A 25352-nucleotide genomic window follows, 5' to 3' on the forward strand; every position below is an offset into this window, starting at 1 on the left:
ACCCAATTAACTCTTCTCAAATCTCTTTTAAAAGATTATACTATACCTTCTTATAGTATAACACCACTTCCCACTTTTATCAAGTTTTTGCGTTCCCAAAAAGCTTTGGTCTCAGCTTATCTTTCCACGCAATTTCATCAACATCGTGTAGATTCCATTGAATATTATACTGCTCTCAGAGATGAACATTTCTCTACGTCTCCGGGCTCTTTTATTTCTTCAGCCCTATCAGTGGAACATCGTTCTATCGTTCTTGATAGAGTTTTGGTTGTTATTGACTCCAAACCCACATTACTTACTGATCCTTCAGATATCAAACAAGCTGCTATTAAACACTTCCAATCGGTTGTTACTCCTCCTTTGGTCCAGTATTCTTCTAAAGATTCATTTCCTCCACGTTGGCAAAGAGCATATACTCCTCTTTCTGATATTGATTCGTCATTATATGACTCGGTTATGTTTCCTATTCTGGAAAATGAATGGAAGAGCACTCTCACTTCTATGCCTAATAATAAAGCCTCTGGTCCTTCCAAGATCTCTTATGAGATGCTCAAACATTTAACTGGCGAAGCTTTTACTTTGTCTCTTGTTCTAGCTAATGCTTGTCTTATTAATGGAGATATTCCTGCTGATCGGCGTGAAGCGCTTATCTATCCTATACCAAAACCTCATGAATTTGACGCTCAACTAAAGAATACACGACCTATCACTTTGTTGGAAACTGTACGAAAATGTGTGGTTAAGGTCGTTACAACTCGACTTTCAAAAATCCTAGCTGACAATCAAGTGCTCCAAGGTGGTAACTTTGCTGGATTGCCAGGTGGTTCTACTGACATTCCTATTAAGATGCTGGATGCCATTATTCATCAACGCCGTTTTGACAAATCTGATGACCAAGAATTATGGATTGTTTCTCAGGACATTTCTAAGGCCTTTGACTCAATTGATTTGAATATGCTTAGATTGGCTCTAATCCGTCTACATATACCTTCTTTATTGATTAAATTTATCATTAATCTTTTTACAAGACGTAATAATAAAATTATTATCCATTATGGTGATACTTCTAAATACAGAGTTAGAATTGGTATTGACCAGGGTGAAATCATTTCTCCACTATTATGGGTTATTTACTTGGATCCTTTGCTTACCACACTTAATCGAGAAACTTGTGATCCCTTTATCTTGAAATCTTCTGCATTATTGGATTATTCTCCTATTGAATATGAACAATACAATCTTCCTGTTTCACATATTACATTTATGGATGATTCTACTTTAATTGCCTCATCTAAACGAGGAATTGAAGATCGCCTTTCCATTACTGCTGAATTTTATACTTTAAATAATACTCAAGCAAATTCAGCGAAATATATCCTTCTTTCTTCTGAACAATTTTCACAAACTATAGAGTTTGATCTTTCTTCTTCTCCTTTAATTTTAAATCCTACCCTTACTTTAAAGGCGTTAGCCTTATCTACATTTTTTCAGTTTTTAGGTGTTTGGTTTAACCTTTCAGCTTCTTCTCGTTTCGTTCATAACCAAACTGTCTCCATGGTTAATGACATGGCTGCTCTACTCAGTCCTAAAAAACTTTTAGCACAACATGTAGCTTACCTTTATAACGTTGTCCTACTTCCGAGGCTAGAATTTCGCCTACAATCCACATTATTTGCTGAATCCACCATTAAACGCATGGTTTCTCCAATGCTTTCTCTTATTCGTCAGAAGGCTGGTTTGGCCTCAGTCACTCCTCTGTCTGCGCTTTTCACACTGTTGCCGTTCTCTATCCAACAAGCGTTCGGTCGATTTCTATCATCTCATGTGGCTTCATGGCAAAGAATTTTTTCTCACCCTTCATATAAGCTTTTTGCTAATTATATGATTACATATCTCCAAGGATTTTTGGATTGTGATGCTTGTCCCTCTATTATTGATTTAGAACCATGGTCTCATACCTTTTCTTTACGAACACATTCTTTGTTCAATTCTTTATTGTTCTCTTCTCGATTGAATATCACGTGGTCTTTATTGTTCCGACCTCTGAGGAAAGATTTACGTCTGGCGATTCCACTCCGGTCTATTTTACCAAAAGATTTATTTACTTCCATGAAAAATGTTCGAAACAATTTTGGCACTCGTTTTCTTGCCCAACTGGTTTCTCCGTGTGGCTCTCGACTTCTCTCATGGAAAGATTTACGCTTTCTTAAACGAGTATCGAACAAAGGATCTGTGCCTGCTTGGTTTAATTATTTGTTTAATCTTATTGTTATTCCTAATTCGCCTTCCTTTTTTATTTTACAACAATTTAGAATTCCTAGTTCTCATACTGTAGCTTCTATTTCCTTTATAGATATTAGTCGAAATTATTGGTTTAACCCTCAATGGGCTATTTCTTTTAATCGTAATACTAACTCTTTTCTTGTTGGCCGTGTGATTACTACCTATCCTGCTCCACGTAATGAAGCTCTTATTTCACATTGGATTGCGTCTTCAGTTGATGACTTGCTTTCTGATTTTACTGCATGCCAAGGTTGTGCCTCTGCTATTCCGCGATCCTCTACTTCTAAGACTTTGATTAAACGATGTCCCTCCGAAGGATGTTTTTCTTATGTTCCGTTATCAAGTTTGATCCGTTATCCTACGAAACCTCGTACTTATATACATGCGGATACTCGCTCGGTTTCACTTTCTGCCTCGTTAGGCTATGCCAAATCTCTTTCATTATTCCAGCTTTTTGCTCCGGTTCAACTACTTCCTATAACTGATCAAGTGTCTAGGACTTCCGATATCCAACTTCCTTCTTCGGTGTCTACACTTTATATTGATGGTTCCTTCCTTTCTCCTCCTAGTCATCTGACATTCTCGATGGCCTACGCATGGACTGCTATAGATCCTGATGGATTTATTTTGGAATCTCACTATAATATTATTTCTTCCATTTTTCCTTCTGCTTTACGTTCAGAAGTTTTTGCTTTATTACATGGATTAGACTCCCTCCCTCGGAATTCTAAGATAACTGTCGCCACTGATTGTGTTCAATTACTTTCTTTATGGTCTTTATATGTGGATGCTCCTTTTATTCCCAGAATGCTTAAAGAATCCAACCACCTTTTGTGGTCCTCCATACGCACTATTATGTTGCAAAAGAATCTGGATGTTACCTTGCTCAAGGTCCCTGCTCATGCTGACGATCCCTTGAATAATCATGTGGATGCATTAGCCAAAGCTGCTCATACTGACTCACAGCTTTCTTCTTGTCCACTATTGAATTCGATGGCTCCTTGCATTTTACAATTTAATTCCCTACCTGTGGATATGAATATCCGGAAATTTATTAGAGATATTTTTGACGCCAAAAGTCTTTTAACTCTTGCTGTATTACCAAGATTTAATTCCTATTCTTCAACTTCTGATATTGATTGGGCTTGTACCAAATTTTGTCTCAATAACAATAAGCAGTTTGCCTCTCATCGGAATGGCCATTCCGAGTTTTGCGGTTTCCGTATCAAATTACTTTTAGATATGCTTCCAACGCTTACAACTCTTCAGAGACGAAAGCCTCATCTTTATAATCCAAGTTGGCTTTGTCCTCAATGTAACTCCTTTCCTGAAACCTTAGACCACTTGTGGACTTGTCCTTATATCTTACCAGAATTTAGCCCTTTAAATACTTTTAAAACACTATTATTGGCTTTTCGGACTAATTATCTTGACAAATTCCTTTCCGCGTCATCTTTAATACCTTTACCGGACTCTTTCGCTGCTGAATTTATGTCTCTTGATTGTTGGAATTGTGACCCTCCTTCAATCTCTTGCCTAAGACTCGTACGAGGACTTATACCGACATCCCTTACAGAATTTCTTGGAATCTATTTTTCTCCACTTACCATATGGTCTATCTTAGATACACTGTTGCACAACTTTCATTTTGACCTTTATGTCCAAATCTGGTTGTGCCGTTCCATTTTCTTTCATCATTGGGAACTAGCCCAAGGCATTACAAAAAAAATGAAATTATCAGCTCTTGGGCCATCTTCTATTCTTTACCCTTCCTCTAACATCCTTCTTGACTCTTCGACACCTTCCCTGGCGACAGCTTCCTTGGATTCCTGGGTTTCTTGGGTTTCCTCTTCTATAGTCCGTGGGGGATCTTGGATTTCTCATTTGGATTTTTGGCGCCGCTTAACAGTTCAGCCTCTACTTAGGATTTCTTTTTGGTAACGGATTGGATCTTAGGACATGCTGGATAGTTGACTCACACTGGCCTTCGGGTAAAGTTGGGGTATGCGTATTCTGTAATAGTTTAGTTTTTCTTTACTTAATTTTATTTTGTTTAGATTTCTTTACTTGTATGAATCGTGAAGCTAGTTCTTTTTATTTTTTATGTTATTTTCTATATTTGATATTTGTAATATTGTTCGATTTGTTTGTTGTACTTTTCGTTTAAAATTAATAATAAAAGATAAAGTCATAAGACTGTTTGCTCATAATCACCAAATATGGACTGTCCCAAATGTGTGACTATAAAGAGAGTTGACTGTACTGAAAAAATTACAAAAAATAAAAAAACAGAAAAAGAGCAAATTTTATTAAATCACTAGTATGAATTATTTTAAAGATATCTGGGATTCTTTTTAAACTAAAAAAAATTACAAAATTTTTATTATTTTTAGTAAATTTACTTTTGTTTAATCATGTTTTAATATTACTATACTATTTCAAAATTAAAAAACTACTAAAAATAAGTAACCTTAACCTGCATTATGGAATTATGACTGCTTTAGCTGGAATTAAGTTCAAAAAATAGTTGTTTAATTTTATAATAGTACAGTAGATTTCTTTTATTTCATTATAAAAAATTTGTTTTTTAATATTCAAATTATTCAATTAAAAAATACAAATAAAATAAAAAAAAAGAAAATATTTTCTTTATAAATTTGAATTTATTTATTATAAATTATATAAAAAAAATTTCTAATTTTATACGGGGTGTTTGTACACAGGTTATATAGCTACTGACATTATACTCTTTTACTTTTTATTCTTATTATATTACAGATAAATATATATATTTTCACCTGCTTTGCAAGTTTACTTAAGACATTAAAGGAGGTTTTGAATGCCGTTTTTAATCTACTAATATGACCCATGTTTAAACATCCTGTGTACAAATAGAAATTGCCTTATATAAAATACATTTTATCTTAATTTGAAATTTGAAATTATTTATTATATATATTTGACAATTTTCAAGTTTTTTTTATTATTCCTTATTTTTAGTAAAAAAATGTACCAACTTTTATCTTAAAAATAAAAAGTATTTAAAAAAATTTTTTTATATATTTTTAAATATCATTAAGAAGTATTATTTTTTATATTTAATTTAAAAGTTATTTTATATAAATGTAGTATTATATTTGATTTGCATTTTTTAATTTTTATTATTAGCTAGAATTAAGAAAAATTTGGCCAGAATTATGAATTTGAAAATAAATTTTATTTTAGCTGATTTTTAATTTATATACATAAACTATATATTATTAATAATTATATAATATTATAATTTTTAATATAATTATTATAATAAAAAAAATTTGCCTTTAAATTTTATTATATATACAATAATTGATATGTATTTGAAAAATTTTTAATTTATTTGATGAATTGTTATATTTTAAATTGGATCATTTTAACGCTCACCAGTGGTGAAATTCACCAGGGGTAAATTCACCAGTGGTGAAATTCACCCAAGGTAAAGTTCACCTATATTACATAATTATTAAAATTTAAATTGTTTTGTTTTGAAAAAAATAATAATTTTATTAATAAAAATATTTATATAAAATATATGGGGTGAGTGCTGGGAAAAGGGACCAAATTGACATTTCAGTGAAAATTTATTTTTTATTACAAATGGATAAAGATTTATCTAAGAAACATTTTTTACTTAATATTGAAGGGTCATTAGCATAATAAAATGTTGCGCTACGGCCTTGTAACACTTTGTTACCCTATATCTGGTTTAGTTGTTTTTAAATAAGGAGATGCAAATGTCAATCAATTTTGCAGATCACTTCCAAAACAGTACTACAACATTTATGAGTGCTGAGAAAAGGGACCAAATTTTACAACCAATTAAAAGTTTTTGTGCACTGACTCAGTGTACGATTTTTTTTTTTTATTAATAAGGAATTCGCGCCTCGCAATACAACCTTTACACGTCAAGCACCGAACTCGATATACGTTAAATAAAGTATCTATCTAAAATACATGATAAAACAATAAACACAGCAAAAAAATAAAGAGCACGCTATATGAAATATTAACGTATTCATGTCTACATCGCACGATACTATTTGACTAAGTAGCCCAACTAAACTAACGAACGCGCCTGCATAAAGCCAATGCCATTTCGCTCCCCTCCCAGTGCGCTTAACGCCACCGATGTCTTTTACTAATTCCTATAAATAATTTTAAACATCACTAAAACTCCCTCCCAATAAAGACCTCTGACAAGCCCAAATAGTAGAGTTTTTCCATAACTACTTTATTGGGATTTTTAATTATAAATGCTTCTTCGATAATTGCTCCTTAGTAGATAATTGAAACCAACTGGAAACTAAACTAAGCGGTCAACGGGTCAAGGTATATTCATTTGCTTGTTTCCCATTTCGTTTTATTTATTCTAATGCTTCTTTTCTTTTATTTTAGGTTCTTCGGCTCTCCCGGGTTTGCGATCAAGGTATTTTCCTTTTTTTTCGTTTGTTTATTTCTTTGTTGTTCCATTTCGTTTTAATAATGCTTTCTTTTCTTTCTTTTTAGGTTCTTCGGCTCTCTCGAGTTTGTGATCAAGGTATTTTCCTTTTTTTTTCATTTGTTTGTTTCTTCGTTGCTCCATTTCGTTTTAATAATGCTTTCTTTTCTTTCTTTTTGGTTCTTCTTCTCTCGGATTTGTGATCAAAGTATTTTCTTTTTTTCATTTGTTTGTTTCTTCGTTGCTCTATTTTGTTTTACTTTGTTCCTAAACTAATGCTTTCTTTTTTTTCTTTTTAGGTTCTTCGGCTCTTTTCGGTTCTGCAGTCAAGGTATTTTCATTTTTTTCGTTTGTTTGTTTCTTCGTTTCTCCATTTCATTTTAATTTTGTTTCTAATGCTTTCTTTTCTTTTTAGGTTCTTCGGCTCTCTGGGTTTGCGATCAAAGTATTTTCTTTTTTTTATTTGTTTGTTTCTTCGTTGCTCTATTTTGTTTACTTTTGTTCCTAAACTAATGCTTTCTTTTTTTTTCTTTTTAGGTTCTTCGGCTCTTTTCGATTCTGCAGTCAAAGTATTTATTTCATTTTTTTGTTTCTTCGTTCCTCCATTTCGGTTTAATTTTGTTTCTAATGCTTTCTTTTCTTTCTTTTTAGGTTCTTTGGCTCTTTTGATTCTGCAGTCAAGGTATTTTCATTTTTTTTTCGTTTATTTGTTCCATTTTATTTATTTTGTCTCTGCTTTATATTTTAGGTTCTTCATATCTAATTATTTTTCATTTCATTTCATTTACAGTTCGTTTTATTTTGCCAACATTGGTTTTTGTTATTATTATTCATAATTCGGTTTATTATCATTATTAGCCTTATTATCATCAGTGTAGTGTATTATTTTAACAAAAATGATAATTTTTTTGGTATTTTGCACTACGGGAAATTTGTAATGTGAATTTTCAACGAAAATAATGAAATTTCTGTATTAGTCTAAAATCTTTTTTTGGTATTATGTTGCAAATTTTGGGAAATTTATTTGTTATATATCGTTATCTATCGTTATCATCGTTATTTTATCATTTTCATAAGACTATATATGGCTAATGGCGTTGACATCTCATCAATTTAAGTGTTGTATTATGTTACCAATCCTGTATATTTAATGTTTTTATACAATAAATCTTTTTTTTTGGAGGTATTTTATTTAAATAAATAGAATTTGCATTAATTTTTTTTTCATTCTTCTTATCCTTCTTACTAATGGAGTCCACTCATGAAATATTTTATCCTACAATTATAGAAGCCCATTCAATAAATTCATTATCTAAAGAATTTGAACAACTTAAAGCATTATATCAAAATGATGGTGAATTAGAAATTAATGACAAACCGGAATCCACTCCAATTCCTGATGAAAGTGATGCATATTCCGTAGATGAATTATCAGAAGATGAAGGAAATGAAATTTTAACTTCAGCTCAAAAAGAAAAATTTCAAAAATTATATGATATAATGGATGTTGATGATGATGATGAACAAAAAGAGCAAAGTAAAATGGAAAAGCTTTTAAATGAACAGGATGAAAAGGCATTTAAGCTTATTCTTCATTCTGACTGTTGTAATAAAAAATGTTATACAACCAAAATCAATCATGATAATGCTCTTCTTTCTTTCTTTTCAAACAATAAAATCACTTCCAAAATCTGAGTTAAATATGTTTTTATTAGGATTACTCCACGCTATGAAACGTTCAGATCAAACCCATCATAGTAAAACTGAAAAAAAATATTTAACTATTAAATATATCTTTGATGAAATTGAAATTTGTGAAACAGCTTTTCTTCATATTTATTCACTAAGTATAAAAAAATGGAAGATGATTCGAAGTCATTATCAAATAAATGGGTTTAAACCTATATTACATGGAAATAAAAGAAGAAAAAGTAGTCATGCTTTAACATTTGAAACAATTTTACATATACTTACTTTTATTATTAATTATGCCAATATTCATGGATTACCTTCTCCAGGTATAATTTATTGATTTTTAATCAAATAACTTATTTTACTTAATAAATATATTAATAAGTTATTTAATTTTATAGGACGTAGTTTTCGTGATGATACAATGGCTATAATTTTTCTTCCAGTTAGTGATAGTTATATAGGATTATATCGACTGTATGAATCAAGTTTAAAAATTGATTCTGAACATTATATAAGTCGTTGAACCTTTTTAAGAGTTTGGAAAAAATATATTCCAGAAATTAAATTTTTATCTCCTAGAAGTGATTTGTGTTTTCATTGTAAAAATATGAGGTTCAATACACAATTTTGGAATCAAGATGAAAAGGATGATAAAGTAAAAGAATGGCATGAACATATTACATGGGCTAATCAAGAAAGAGATTATTATAGGTTAGTAACTTATTAATAATAAATTCTTTACAATTTTGTATATTAATTTATATTTTATATTTATTTAAGAAACTGTATAAAAAATTCTAAAGATCAATTAACAAAAATTGATAAAGAATTAATAATACGTCCTGGAGTTTCAAATTCTTTAGAATTTGAAAATCATATTTCATGGGATTTTGCTGAAGGTGTTCACCTTCCCTACTCCTCACAACAAGAGGTAAAAGTTTAAATATTAAATAATTAAAAACTTAGCATTTTTATTATATATTAATATTATTAATATTTTTAGGGATCAATTTACTTTAAATCACCATGGAAAGTTTCTATTTTTGGAATTTGTGAAGAAGCCTTTCCCCAACAGGTATAGTTTAATTATATAAACTAAAAAAAAATATATAAAATTAAATTAATTAATAATAAAATTAATAATATATTTTATAGAAAAATTATTTAATACAAGAAAATGAAAATGTGGGAAAAGGTGCAGATGCTGTAATTTCTTTGGTCCATCATTATTTTAAAACCCATGGTCTTGGAGAAAAATACCTAATCGTTCATGCTGATAATTGTTCAGGTCAAAACAAAAATAATGCCATGATTCAATATTTAACATGGAGAGTAATGAATGGTTTACATGATCGGATTAAATACTGCTTTATGGTAGCTGGTCATACAAAGTTTTCTTCAGATGGATTTTTTGGATTAATTAAATTAAAAATGCGAGTTTCAGAAGTTCAAGATCTTTCTGATATGGTAGAAGTAGTTCATAATTCTACTACTGGAGGATTTAATACAGCACAAACAATTTATGGTTTAGGTGGAAATCAAAAAGTTCTTTTTTATAAATGGACTGAATTTTTAAATAAAGAATTTACTAAAATACCACAAATCCTTCAGCAGCATCATTTTGAAATTTCAAATGAAAAAAATGGAATAGTAAATGTTCAAACAAAAGTTGATGGAGAAAAAATAGAAATTTCAATTCTTAAAAAAAATATAACTCCTTTAATTAGTTTTCCAAATATATTGTTACCAAAGAAATTATCTGCAGAACGACAATGGTACTTATATGAGCAAATCCGTGAACATGTTACTCATCCAGATAAAAAAGATCAATATTGTTCAAAACCACTTATACCAAAACCTAGTAAAGACAAATCTGAAAATTAGATAGATATTTAAGACTGTTGCTAATTTGCATTCAGGGTGAAATCACCTAAGGGTGATTTCACTCATGATTAATTTATTAAATAAAATTCAATATTTCTCACTTCGTAATTTGCATATAAATCCCCTGTAAATTTTTTAAATTTTTTGATAGGAATTATAAAAAAAATGAGTCGCAACGATAAATAAAAGAGAATAAGTGAATGAAAAAGGAAAAAAGAATGAGGGTGAATGAAAAAAATAGGGAGAGTGAAAGGGAATGAAAGAAACGAAGGGGGAGCGAAGGAGGAACGAAATGGAGCAAAGGGGAGTAAAAGAAACGAAAGGAACGAAAAAGAACAAGTGGGAATGAAAAAAAAATGAAAAGAATGAAGGGGGACGAAATGTAGTAAAGGGGGAATAAAAAAATGAAAGGAACAAAGGGTAGTGTAAAGAAATGAAAAAGATGAAGTGGGAATGGAAAAAAAAAATGAAAATAATGAAAGGTAGTGTAAAGGAACGAAAAAGATGAAGTGGGAATGGAATAAAAATGGAAGGAACGAAGAGTAGTGTAAAGGAATGAAAAAGACGAAATGGGAACGAAAAAAAAAGAAAGGAACGGAAAAAACAAAGTGGAAACAAAAAAAATACGAAAGTAACAGGTGACCAAGTGAAAACCAAACCCATAAAATAAAAGAAGAAATAAAGTTAATAGGGAACGGAAATTACATGTAATAAATAAACGAAAACAAAAAAAAATAAAAAACATACCTTAGTAGTTGCAGAGAAGAACCGAAAGACCTAAAAAGAACGAAATACAAAATGTAAGAAACGAAATATAAGAATGAAATAAAAAAATAAGAAGAAACGGCCATGTAGTGCTGGACATATCTTAATTGCAAAACCGAAAGAGCCAAAGGACCTAAAAAAACGAAATAAAGTTAGTAGGAAACAAAATGCAAGAAGCAAAATGAAAAAAAAGACATACGATAAATTTTGTGGCCGAAAGTTGAAATGAGATTATATTAGTAGGGAAACAACATATAATCGATTTTTGATTAATATCTCATTGCAACCATCGTGTGTACTTGATAATACCCATCAGAGCCGAAGAACCTCAAAAAGAAAAAAAAGAAAGCATTAGAAACAAAATGGAGCAACGAAGAAACAAACAAACGAAAAATAATAAAAATACCTTGACCGCAGAACTGAGAGAGCCGAAGAACCTAAAAAGAAAGAAAAGAAAGCATTAGAGACATAATCATAATTAAAACGAAATAGAGAAACAAACGAAAAAATGAAAATACCTTGACTGAACCAAAAAAGAGTCGAAGAACCTTAAAAGAAAAAAAAAGAAAGCATTAGAAATAAAATTAAAACGAAATAGAGAAATGAAGAACGAAAAAAAATGAAAATACCTTAACTGCAGAACCGAAAAGAGCCAAAGAACCCTAAAACGAAAAAAAAGAAAGCATTAGTTTAGGAACAAAAGTAAACAAATAGAGCAACAAAGAAACAAACAAATAAAAAAAAAGAAAATACTTTGATCGCAAACCCGAGAGAGCCGAAGAACCTAAAAAGAAAGAAAAGAAAGCATTATTAGAAACAAAATTAAAACGAAAGGGAGAAACGAAGAAATAAAACAACCGAAAAAAAATGAAAATACCTTGACCAATGACCACAGAACCGAAAAGAGCCAGAGAACCTGAAAAGAAAAAAAAGAAAGCATTAGAAACGAAATGGAGCAACAAAGAAACAAATAAACGAAAAATAATGAAAATACCTTGACCGCAGAACTAAGAAAGCCGAAGAACCTAAAAAGAAAGAAAAGAAAGCATTAGAATATATTTTTTTTATTCAGATTTTAAAATAAAGATGCGGTTACCAGTATTTATTCTAAAACTGTGTATAAATAAATAACTCATCAAATGATCAGATATAAAAACTGGATTTCGTCTTGTAATAAACTGGTTTTTGTCTTGTGATCCGAATATTTGGAATTTACGTCAGAAATCACAAAATCGCATTTATCTCAAAAAGTATAAAATGTCGATTTGGTCCCTTTTCCCAGCACTCACCCCATATAGTTTAAGGGACAAATCGCCACTCAACCGGAGAATTTTAATAATGCCGATTTATGCAAATTATCGCTAAAAATGGCTAATACTCCTTTTTTACCAGATTGTCATATCATCATGTGATATGATACACAAATTTTAAAGACGGTAATTAATAGTGACAATCCTAGCTAAGCCACTTGCAAAGTTTGAAATCGCTAGAGTTTCGCGTCTTTGACTTTTCTATGTAGGAACGCAAGATTCCGACAGTAAATTTCCTATTAACCCAAATATTGGATGAAAAATTTTTGAACATTTTTCACTGTAACTAAGCTATATTTGGTTTTTTATTTAGTTTTTAAATCTTTATTTAGTTTTATTTGGATCTTTTTAATATTCACATTCTTTGTTAAACTTGTACAGTTTCTACTAAAACTACATATGTATACCGCATAGTGCAAGTTTATGAAATATTTTTTTTGGACATGAAAGTTATTGTATACTGTTTTTTTTCACTTATTGGAAAAAAATTTATAGTAAAGAACAAGAAATTCCAAAAAATTTTTTTTTATTAATTACAAAGCCCGTAAAATTAATTATAGAATGTCGATCATTTTCTCCGGTTGAATGACAATCTGTCTCTTAAATATAATAATATATTATACAATAATTTATAATTTAGTATTATTATAAAAAATAGATAAATCCTATAAGTATTAAGTAGATTTTATACTGCTAAACAACTTTCAATTAATAAAGGAAGTAAATTTCATTTGACTAAAGTGGTGAAATTACACTCTAAAGTTAGTAAATGGAAAAAAGAAAAATTCGAAAGTTAGTACCATGATGAAAAACGTAGATTTCTCCATATGTATTATATCTATACCCATAATAATTAATATATAAGTAGTTTCGACCTTGCTGAACAATTTTCAATTAAGTTAGAAAGTCGATTTCATTTGACTAAAGTGGTGAAATTACGCGCTGAAGTTAATAAACAGAAAAAAAAAAATTCGAAAGTTAGTACCGTTATGAAAAATGTAGATTTCTCCATATGTATTATATCTACACCCATGAAAATTAATATACAAGTGCTTTCGACCTTGCTGAACAATTTTCAATTAATTTAGTAAGTCGATTTCATTTGACTAAAGTGGTGAAATTACGCGCGGAAGTTAATAAACAGAAAAATATTTCAAAAGTTAGTACCGTTATGAAAAATGTAGATTTCTCCATATGTATTATACCTACACCCATGAAAATTAATATAAAAGTAGTTTCGACCTTGCTGAACAATTTTCAATTAATTTAGAAAGTCGATTTCATTTGACTAAAGTGGTGAAATTACGCTCTAAAGTTAGTAAACGGAAAAAAGAAAAATTTGAAAGTTAGTACCATTATGAAAAATGTTGGTTTCTCCATATATATTATACCTACACCCATGAAAATTAATATACACGTAGTTTCGACCTTGCTGAATTAATTTAGAAAGTCGGTTTCATTTGGCTAAAGTAGTAAAATTACGCTCTGAAGTTAATAAATGAAAAAACAATTTTGAAAGTTAGTACCATTATGAAAAATATGGGTTTCTTTATATGTATTATACCTACACTTATAAAAAATAATATACAAGTAGTTTTGGCTCTGTTGAACAACTTTTAATTAATAAAAAAAATTGATTTCATTTGACTCAAGTAGTGAAATTACACTCTAAAGTTATTAAATAAAAAATATAAAACTTTAGGAGTTAAACAGTTAGTAGTGTTATAAAAACACAAATTTCTCTATAAATTTCATTTCTAATTTATGAAATTGAGTTGTATGGGTTTAATAGTATGTTTGGAAAAAAAAGTTACAGTTTAAAAAAATTCATAAAAAAATTTTTATTTACGTGTATAAAATTGTAAAACGTAATACAAACAAAATTAATATAAAACTAAAATTATCATATTACTGGTGAATTTCACCAGAGGTAAATTCACCCCTGGTGAATTAATTTTAAATTAACCACTGGTGAATATAAAATTAATCCTTTTAAATTATAAAATTAAAAATAATTTTTAAAATAAATAAAAAAATATTGAAATATTAAATATTATATTATCATTTATTTTTTTAAAATTTTTAATTAAATTTTTATTTGCAATTTTTATAAAAATAAATTTTTAAAATAAAGTATTATTATTATTTAATTGATATCAGAATATTTTACCAAAAGCCATTTCGTTAAAAAATAATCTCTGGCCTAAATTATTTATAATTCTGCATAATGTTGATACTATTTTTTGGCAAAATATTCTTTTGATGAAATGGCTTTTGGTAAAATGTACTGTAACCCATTTAATTTTAGTCAAATTATAATTTTGGTTAGAATTAAAATTAAATAATTTAAATAATATTTTTTTAATAAAAAGAAATTTTTTAAAGTAAAATGTAATTTATTTATAAAAGTCAAATTTTTATATTTTAAATATTTAAATAATAATCTTTTTATAGCACTTTTTAAAATTCTGTTACTTTTCATATAAATTATTTAATAAAAAAGATTATCAGATTATCAGTTATTAGATTATTAGATTATTATTTAGATTACTAGATATTTATTAGTTTATTGATTATAATCTTTAATTTGATAATTTGATAATCTGATAATTTTTTTTTAGATAATTTATACAGAGAATATAGAATTTTAAAAAGTATAATAATATAAAAAAAACTAACTAAAAATAATATATTTAAATTTAAATTAATATTTTAATTTTAAAATCGAATTCTAAAACTTAAAATTTATTAAAATCCAGTTGTATATAAAAAATATAAAAATCAATTTTAATTTTATTAATAAAAAAAGCAAATTCAATTAAATTAAAAATTTAAAAATTAGTCTTTTGCAATTATTTTATTATTTAATAATTTAATTCAACTGATTTTTATTAAATTATAGCTATTAATAAACTTTATAAAAATAAAAAAATTTTATTTAGATTTAATTAAAAAATCAAAAGAATAAAAAATATTAATTTAATATAAAATTATAAATCAATTATAAATTATATATTAAATATTCAGAATTTTAAATACTATATAAATTATGAAAAAAATTAAAAATTTTTAAATTGGTAACAGTTACTATTAATAATATTTAGTAATTTTCTATTGATAAAATATTTAAATTTTTTTTATATTGATTATTAGTGGTGAATTTATAATGTAATATTAACCAGTATTTTAATAGATTTTTAATTCTAATTAAAAATATATCATTTAATGCTAATATATTACTGGCTATTGGTAAGTTTTAGCAATTTTCTATTAAAAATATCCTGAAATAATAAAAATAAAATATGTAATATTAATACAAGTTTGCTATTTATCGCCTTAGGTGTCCACCGCTAGTGTCACGTGATAATGTTAACACGTGATTCTCATTTAAATGTTTGTAGCAATTGTTAATGTAAATTTATAATTTATCGTTATACAATAATACAATAAATACAATTCTAATGCTAATAATTTATATACTGTTTTACTCTAAGACATAAATGCAAATAATTAAAAATTTTAGTTTTGCTACAATGCTCCTAACTATTAATATTATGCTGATTAACATTTTCTTTATCAGCTTTATGTTTAACACACCCACAAATATTATATTCTCTACTTAAATAATAACTACAAGTTTTAAGACCACCTTCATTTGATTTTGCCATAGTTTGATTATTATCTTCTACTGATAATTTATAACACTTAGGAGGGTGCCCTTTTGCCTTGTGGTATTTTGGATTAGATAGTATCTGAATATTATCCAAAGGCTGTTGTGTATTATTGCAAATTTCAATATTAATATGTAACTCTTGCAATACATTGTTTTATAATGAACTAAACTGATAAACTTCTTCAATGTCTAAACCTGTATTATTATGATACTTCATAATAAATTGCATCAAAATTCCAATCAATTCTGCAGTAGTACTTTCTGCTACAGCTAGTATTTGAATACTTGTTTTAGCCAAAGACATTGTATTCCCATATTAAACTTTTTTATTAACACGTTTTCTTGCAGCTGGTGTATAAAAATTATTAAGTCTAATTTGATTAATATAATGTAAAGGTGTAGCTGTTTTACTTGTTTTTCCTTTGACAATTGTAATATTTAATGATTCTGATGGAATTGATTCAAATCAACGACTATAAATAAGAGATAAATGAAATACTGCTTTTTCTGATTGGATTAAAATTCGGTACTGATGTTTACATAGCATTCCCTGATTTATAATATACATACAAGTACAAAGTGATAATGAATCTTTCAAAATAATGACATAGTATGGTCTAAAAGGCTTATCTGAAGCAGGTACAATGCTAGATACTTCCCAAAGTTCTTGAATATCGTCAGATAGTATGCCAGATAGTAATTCTTTTAAACGAATTTGTGGTACATTATATAATTGTTCAATTATACCATCAGGTGCATTATTGGATTCTTTAGTTTAAAAATAAAAAAAATAACGAAAGAATTAGTTTCTTTGTATAATTAGCATAAAGGCTCGTAAACTAATCAAAATAATCCTACCTTAACCTAACTAATTCTGACTCTAATCCTAACAAACCCTAACTTAATTAACCCTAACCCTAACCTTAACAAACCCTAACCTAACCCTAACTAACTCTAACCCTAACTCTAACTAATCCTAATAGTTCTCAATAAACTTATTTGATTAATAGAAATCATCATTCCTTGATATAGCAGTACTTGTTTTATTTGTGCTCTTTGAAGAGATAAAGAAATAAGAGCTAAATAACTTTTAATACATTATCAATCTCCTTAAATATACTGTTATAGGTTGATGAAAGTCTAACAGATGGATTTGATCCATAATAATCTTTAATACGAGTATATAAAGCTTCTTTTTCTAATTCATATTCAATTGCTATTACTAATTCCTTTAATAAAGTACTACGATCAACATGTTTTTTCAGAACCTCATTAATAGACTCTATATGTTGAGTAGATTCAACTCCTGCTGTAAAAATCTTTGTAATTGAATATCTTGCCCAAGCAGTCCGATTAAGATAAAGCTTATTTTCAAGATAAGAATGACAAGGTTCATATCTTATTAACATATTTTGATATCTTAACTCAAATTTTTTTTGGCTATAGCTGTTTCGCATATGATAAAAATCTTCAACAAATCTTTTTACTGAATTACCATGTAATTTTGACTTAGCCTTCTTTTTAACATTCTTAACAATATAATAAATACATAACAAATATTGTGTTTGAAGATAGATAATACGAATAGCAGCAATTACTGCAGAATCACCATCTGTAAAAATTACTTTAGGTGAAACATTATCAACTGATTTTAACATACATTGGAAAATCCATTCATAAGCAGCTTGGGTTTCATATTTAATTAAGGTTTGTCCAACAATTCTCGTTTTGAAATTATTATCAATACAAACAAATAAACTTAATGCCATATCATAACGATTTGTCTTTGCTGTATTATCATGGATAATCACGTCATGATATTTTGGCCATAAATCATTATGCTATTGGCTAGTCATCCAGAAAAGGCCTGTAAGTTTATTATTTGGACCCTCCAAATATGATATAACTATATAATCTTGATCTATATCACGCTGTTTCAGAAGATATGATAACATTTCAGCAGCATCAAATTCATTATGGATTCGTACACCTTTAAATTTGCTAATTGCATTATATAAATTCTTCTTTTTAATATGATGTTCTGGAAATTCTTTAGTCAGGAGATATTAAATCAAATCTAAGTTAGTCTAGTATAGTAGACTATATAAAAATATCATACAAAGCAAATTATAAATTAGATTATTAACTGTTGAGACCAGCTCCTAAATGATCAAAAACAGTATAATGCTTAATCTTACTCAAGATAACATGTGGAAGTTTTAAAATTTTCAGTGCTAAGTAATTAATTTCTGAATTATATTGATGATTATGATAATTTGAAAGTTGAGTGAGTTTTATAGCACTTGCACGTTTTCCAAAGTAAAAATTAACATGCCAGGCAATTTATTTTGCCTGAAACAGTATCACGATGAGTATTAATATCCTTAACTTTCTTAGTTTAATTTATTCCAAATTTCAAACAGACATATTCTTAGTGTTGAATAATGGACTTACTTGTCAATAGAATCAAGATCCTTGTGGTATTTATTAGTGACAAAACCCTGCTATTTTGCATATGCTTCAACTGCAATATGAACAGAATTCCAATCATCAAATAAATCACCAACCTGAAGTTTTATTTTATATATATCATCTTGGTTGGTATTATTTAAAACAATTTTACTATTCATGATATGTATATTATGAGTTAAATTTGAAAGGAAAGGATAAAAACAAATGAGTGTAATTATAATGTTAAATGGAAAGAAGGAGAGAGGATAGGTGGTTAAGAAAGTTTAATGAAAGCTTAATTTATTATCAATTTTACATCAGTATTACATCATATCGTAGAATTCTACAGCTATATATGATACTGGCAGTGTAACGCCAGTGGTGATACGTATCAATTTTATAAATAATATAATAATTATTTTACAGAAAATTATAAATATTAATAATTTTTATAATATTATAATATTTATATAATACATGAAATAATTCTTTTATTTTATAGAAATTAACATTTAGTAATATTAAAAAAAATATTAAAATAAATCAGTGCCAAAATTGTGGATAGATTAGGTAGTGACATTTATTACATAATATTTTAGGGGTGGAAGGGTATTTGAAGGTTATATAACATATAAGTTTAACATAAAATTTTTCATATTACATGAGGATGGGTGGGTATAAGTTTATAGTAAATAGATATTATATAATAAATGTCACTGCTCTTACTGTGAAATTACAAAGAGGATTGTACAGTATGTTATATAAACAGATTATAAAAAAAATTGATGATGAATCAGATTCAACTGTACAGTTGTAAGCTTTAAGTTTTATTAAGGATAAATTAATTCAGATTAAAAAAATACGTAAGTATAAAAAATATTATTAGGATATGAATATATTATTAAAAATATTACAGGTAATTAATTAGTAAATATAAAATAAAATTTAATTATTTAAAATATTACTTAAAATATTTTTAATTTAAAATACATTTAAAATATATTTAAAAGTATAAATTAAATTAAATATAATTTAAATAAAATTTTACACAAATTTGATTTTCAATATATTTAATTCTTAAATTATTTAAAATTCTAATATATTAAAATTCTTAAAATATATTTAAGAATTTTAAATAATTTTAAGTATAAATATTTTTTATAAATAATATTTTAAACAATTAAAGTTATATAAAAAAAAAAATAAATTAAATTAAAATAAAGAAAAAAAAAATTTATTAAAAAGTTATATTTTATAAGTTTATCAAAAAGTTATTTAATAAGTTTATTAAAAAACTATTTAACAAGTTTATCAAAAAGTCATTTAATAAGTTTATTAAAAAGTCATTTAATAAGTTTATTAAAAAGTTATTTAATAAGTTTATTAAAAAGCTATTTAACAAGTTTATCAAAAAGTCATTTAATAAGTTTATTAAAAAGTTATTTAGTAAGTTTATCAAAAAATTATTTAGTAAGTTTATCAAAAAGTCATTTAATAAGTTTATTAATAAGTTATTTAATAAGTTTATTAAAAAGTTATTTAATAAGTTTATCAAAAAGTTATTGAATAAGTTTATTAAAAAGCAATTTAAGAAGTTCATCAAAGTTATTTAATAAGTTCATTAAGGTTCATTAAAAAGTCATTTAATGAGTTTATTAAAAAGTTATTTAGCAAGTTTATTATAAGTTTATCAAAAAGCAATTTAAGAAGTTCATCAAAAAGCTATTTAATAAGTTCATTAAGGTTCATTAAAAAGTTATTTAATAAGTTTATCAAAAAGTCATTTAATGAGTTCATTAAAAAGTTATTTAGTAAGTTTATCATAAGTTTATCAAAAAGCAATTTAAGAAGTTCATCAAAAAGCTATTTAATAAGTTCATTAAGGTTCATTAAAAAGTTATTTAATAAGTTTATCAAAAAGTCATTTAATGAGTTCATTAAAAAGTTATTTAGTAAGTTTATCATAAGTTTATCAAAAAGCAATTTAAGAAGTTTATCAAAAAGCTATTTAATAAGTTCATTAAGGTTCATTAAAAAGCAATTTAAGAAGTTCACCAAAGTTATTTAATAAGTTCATTAAGGTTCATTAAAAAGTCATTTAATGAGTTTATTAAAAAGTTATTTAGCAAGTTTATCATAAGTTTATCAAAAAGCAATTTAAGAAGTTCATCAAAAAGCTATTTAATAAGTTCATTAAGATTCATTAAAAAGTCATTTAACAAGTTCATTAAAAAAGTCATTTAATAAGTTTATTAAAAAGATCAAAAAGTCATTTAATAAGTTTATTAAAAATTATTCAATTATTAAATTTTTAAAAAATTTTATTAAAAAGTAACTAATTTTTTAAACAACCAATTTTTAACTTTTTTTAAAAAAAAAAATTATTGTTTTATTTAAATAGTTAGGTTAAAATATAGAATTATTGTTTTGATTTATTTATATAAATATTTTTTTTTAATGCAAAATTTATTAAGAATTTTTACTATATTTTAAAATAGTTAACCTTATATTTATAAGTGTCAAAAATTTATTTTTAGTAACAAAAAATTTCACAAGCCTAATATAAAAATGGATTAGATTAAAAAAGATCTTTATTAAAAAATCAAATTTCAAATTTTTAAACTATACTTTATAAAGAAAAAAAAAGAAAACCTGAAAAGAAACTGGTTTTTTTTTTATATTATAATAAATTTAAATAAGGTTTGTTTTCATTTAACTAAAAATAAGATTTTTATATAGACAAAAAAAGCAAAAACAAGTTTTTTCCTTAAAAAGAAAATTCTCTTTCAATAAAAAAAAAAAAGAATTGATATCCGTTTTTGAAAGTGATTTTTTTAATTTCCCTCTACATAAAATTATTTTATTTTTTGTAAGCCGTTAAACAAGAAGTTTTTATTATATTATTTTGGACGTTATTAATAAAAATATATAAATTTTTTTTTTGCGCCCATCTCTTAACACAAATAAATGATCGATTATTATCTAATATAAATTGGGGATAAAAAATGATTAATGTTAGATCACGTGATATGGAACATATTTTATTTTTCTATTTTTCTAGAAGAATAAAACCAGGCAGTAACAACTTTTTAAACACGTTTTCGTTCATCATTCTTTTGAGAAAAAAATTAAATAATAAATGTTTACATAAACAAAAATTTTCCCAAGGAATTTTCTCGCTTACCAATTTATTAATCTTTTTTTTTTTTAATAATAATTGCTTGTAAATCTTATGTTTTCTAAGAAAGTCTTTTAAAAATTCCAAATTTGTAGGAAATGTAATGTAAATCCCGATAGATAAGCTTATAAAAAATTGGGTGTTTTTAAACGATTGGTTCGTCAACGACCGAAATTCTGCAGGGTGAAAGAAAAAATTCGTTATTTAACGTTCATAAATGAATTTTCCGATGCAAGTGTTTTTCACACACTTGGATATTAAAAGACTAAAACAAGAATTTATAGTTTGTTGGGAAAGAAATTTTTTTCTCTATAAAGTTTTTCCCTTTGACTTTAAGTTTGGTCTCGTCAAAATTTTTATCATTAAATAGTCATATTCTTCCAAAAATAGAAACTTTGTACTTTTCATTAAAGTTAACAAAAAAATCGATAATAGTTAAATCAGGTTTTTCACTGACATATTTGTCGGCCTATCAAAATTCATCAAATTAAAAAGAAAAAGGTTTAATAAATGATGCAATCTTAAACTTTTTTTATTACATTCACCCCCTCGAATTCTATTATTTTATACAATGTAAAAATTTTTTGGCTTTTGAATGAGGATCATATGAACATGGGAATATCAATTTTGCTTGGCGGGAATATGACGGGTTTTTAGCGGGGTTAATAAAGGTTTTTTAATAATATCAAGTTAAATAATGGAATAATATATAGGCTGTGTGATTATCCAATGGGGGTGACAGATTATTCCGAACTTGTATAAAATTTTCATGATGTAATGTGTAACAGATGTAATCTGAGCTTAAAATGTTGTGATAAGCAATATTAAAAAACGCGTCGAAACTCGAAAACTTCGCCTCGATTTTTTCTTTTATAAGAAATAAATGAGATAAATTTTAAAACAAATGATGAAATAATTTTTTAAAATAAAAAAAAAATTAATTAAAAGATAAAAAAATATTTTTTTTTTTTGTTTCCTGGATTATAAATTATTTTCGTCGTACTGACCAAATATACCCAAATAAATAATAATAAATAAAACTTCAATTATAGACAAAAAGAATAAAAAAAAATTTTTTTATTTATTACAAAGTTCATAATTATTATCGAACCTTTTTATATTTCATATTGTCATACATTAAGGAAGGAGGTAAAGGGAATGTGGGGTAAAAGATTGTTTGTAACCGGGGCACGAAATGGCGAGATTTAATTGACACAAATGTTACGCCAAACTAAGCTAATAACGGAATTTTTTTCCGTAAATTGCTGGCGCAGGCTAGTAATAATTTGGTTATGATTTTTTGATGCTCATCGCAATCAAAGCTTTTCTAAATTAAGATAAAATCTGCAATTATTTTACTAAAGTAAAATCTGAAAAAAATATCAAAAATATCATATATAAAAAAAAAGTATATCAACAAGTGAAAATCCCCGCACGCCCACAAAAATTTTTTTTGAAAAAAAAAAAAAAACAAATAATTTTTCTTCTCACTCACACACTATTGCACTAAGAGGAAAGGCTAAATTCTTTTGACCAAAAAAATAAATAATAACATCATTTTTTTTTAAAAAAAAACCAACCAAAGAAAAATTTCTTTACCTTTTTTTTTCGCGGTCTTTTGGTAAACCTTTACTCTTAGTGTTATAATATAAAAGGAGTTTTTTAAAAAATTTTAAATTTTTTCTTTATTTCGAGATCTTTTACACATTTTTTTTCGATAATAATAATAATAAAATGGATCTTGACTGGTGTCTTACTTGTTCTCAACATACCTCGGTAAGATATCAAATAGATGATGATAAGCAAACTCATACAGACATCGAGAAATTAATGAAATTAACGTTCCTTTGTTTTTTTAATTTATTTTTTAGGGTGCACTTTATTGTTCAGATGAATGTCGCCGGGAAGATATTTCTTATTCTATAAAATTAACAACTTCACCAACTTATTCTTTTTATTCCAAACCAATCTCTCCCCCTCTTTCACCAACTTTTAATTATCGCTACACAAAAGCAACAAAAATTGTGAGTGGGTCTGCCTCAACTTCATCTTCAACTTCTCCTGCACCTTCACCTACATCACAGATTTCAGCAGCCATATTGGACGAACCACAAAGTCAAGATAGTTCTTATCAATCTTCCGATGATGAAAATGTAATTACATCTAAATATACCAAAATTCATCCATGGATTAATCAGAGACGGCAACAACGGAGATTATCTATAATTATTTGATTGTTAGTTAGGTGAAAATTTAATGAAGATACGCCGAGTACGCGAATTTTTATAAATCTCTAAAAAAAAAAAAGTATTATCTGTTAAAAAATCACACATTCGTTTATTGTTTTATTTTATTTTGTGCGGACGTTTTCTACCAATAATGAAACAATTAACAAAAAATCAAAAATTTTTTCTTTTCGTATTTTACTAAAAAAAAAAAAGACATTTTATTTTTCATTTTTATTTTATTTGTACAGAATTTATAAAAACTTTTTAAAAAAACTTTTTTAATTTAACGCATTAAGAAAAAAAAATTCACACGGTATATAAAAAACCCCCCAAAAAAGTAACATTTATGAAAAAAAACAAAATTATATATGTAAAAAAAAAATCTTTTTTACTACTTTTTTTTTAAAAAAAAAAAATTCGAGAGAAGAGGGAAAAAAAAATTTTTTTATTTTGATGTTAAATATGAAAAAAAAAATAAATTATTTTTTTTTTCTTTTTGAATTACTTTTTCTTTTCTCTATGTAAATTATGAATGTAAATTAATCATTTTATTATTGTAATAATATCATGTACGTGAATGTAACTATTAAAAGAAAAGATATTTCATTTTGTCTCTTCCTTTCTTCATTGTGCGTGATTAGATAATCTGTTTATGGTAAATAAAATTTAAAAATTACTTCTTTCAATGACATAAAATTCGGGCGCAAATGCAGTGGCGCAGAAGGTGATACGAAGCCACAGAAAGTTAAGGTTACACAGTTTCAGAATTTACAAATGATGATAAAATTTTTATCTCTTTAAGCAGGTAAAAAATTGCTTTTGCTGATGATTTTCATGTATATAAGAATTTCTTTTATTCGCATTGATCAAGATTCACAACATGTATTGATCAATGAACAAAGAAATATTTTACTCTTTTTTGCAAAAGAATCGAGAACATTTTTTAACAGAACCTTCCGAATTTGATTTGGGCTGAATAACTTTAATAAATTTGTCAATTGAATAATTTCTCTTTTTGATTCTTTTTAACGCATAGATAACGTCCCTGCAATAAATGCGTACAGGGATCTGCGATGTACGGTATCAATAATTTATAAATTTTTAATGATTTGCAAAGTTATGTAATGTAATGTTGCAAGGTAATGTGCAATGTATGGTTTAAAGTAATGAAGAAGCAAGAAGCGGGTGGGCGGCATTTTTTTGTTCATTTTGTTATCAATTTTTGAATCTTATTGTACTTTAATAAAATTCCTTTTTTCTTCGTAATAATAAAAAATATTTGTTCTAAATTCATTTCATTACTTTTTTCCATATTTTGAACTTTCTTTTTTTCTTTTAACGGTACCGATCCACCGGGGAGGTTTTTTTTTTTCTTTTCTTTTTTAATATAATATATTTAAATAAGATAATT

The 25352-nt window shown here is 26.5% G+C and overlaps 3 protein-coding genes across 3 annotated transcripts; 2 read left to right on the plus strand and 1 right to left on the minus strand.

Annotated features, from left to right (window-relative positions):
* Nucleotides 1-6691: 6691 nt before the first annotated feature.
* OCT59_004083 (uncharacterized protein) lies at nt 6692-7520 on the plus strand (the record flags this gene model as incomplete). The annotated part of the gene is made up of 7 exons (XM_066148056.1): nt 6692-6745; nt 6826-6856; nt 7057-7088; nt 7173-7202; nt 7295-7326; nt 7409-7439; nt 7506-7520. 7 exons carry the CDS (start codon nt 6692-6694, stop codon nt 7518-7520), a joined length of 225 nt encoding a protein of 74 aa, XP_065996695.1.
* Nucleotides 7521-11378: 3858 nt separating this feature from the next.
* Nucleotides 11379-12237, minus strand: OCT59_004084 (uncharacterized protein; the record flags this gene model as incomplete). The annotated part of the gene is made up of 8 exons (XM_066148057.1): nt 11379-11428; nt 11508-11538; nt 11620-11649; nt 11731-11763; nt 11855-11885; nt 11979-12017; nt 12096-12126; nt 12198-12237. 8 exons carry the CDS (start codon nt 12235-12237, stop codon nt 11379-11381), a joined length of 285 nt encoding a protein of 94 aa, XP_065996696.1.
* A 10919-nt stretch (nt 12238-23156) lies between these two features.
* OCT59_004085 (uncharacterized protein) lies at nt 23157-24559 on the plus strand. The gene is made up of 2 exons (XM_066148058.1): nt 23157-23489; nt 23585-24559. The coding sequence occupies exons 1-2, from the start codon at nt 23448-23450 to the stop codon at nt 23945-23947; spliced, it is 405 nt and encodes a 134-aa protein (XP_065996697.1). The 5' UTR covers nt 23157-23447; the 3' UTR covers nt 23948-24559.
* The last annotated feature ends 793 nt before the right edge of the window (nt 24560-25352 follow it).

Source organism: Rhizophagus irregularis, chromosome 12 (genome assembly GCF_026210795.1).
Source record: "Rhizophagus irregularis chromosome 12, complete sequence".
Taxonomy (NCBI): Eukaryota; Fungi; Glomeromycota; class Glomeromycetes; order Glomerales; family Glomeraceae; genus Rhizophagus; species Rhizophagus irregularis.

Bases quoted from the DNA above. Each gene is read 5' to 3' on its own strand.
- OCT59_004085 (XM_066148058.1), top strand. From the start codon at position 23,448: ATGGATCTTGACTGGTGTCTTACTTGTTCTCAACATACCTCG. The intron at 23,490-23,584 runs GTAAGATATCAA...TTTATTTTTTAG, and splicing joins CTTGTTCTCAACATACCTCG to GGTGCACTTTATTGTTCAGA.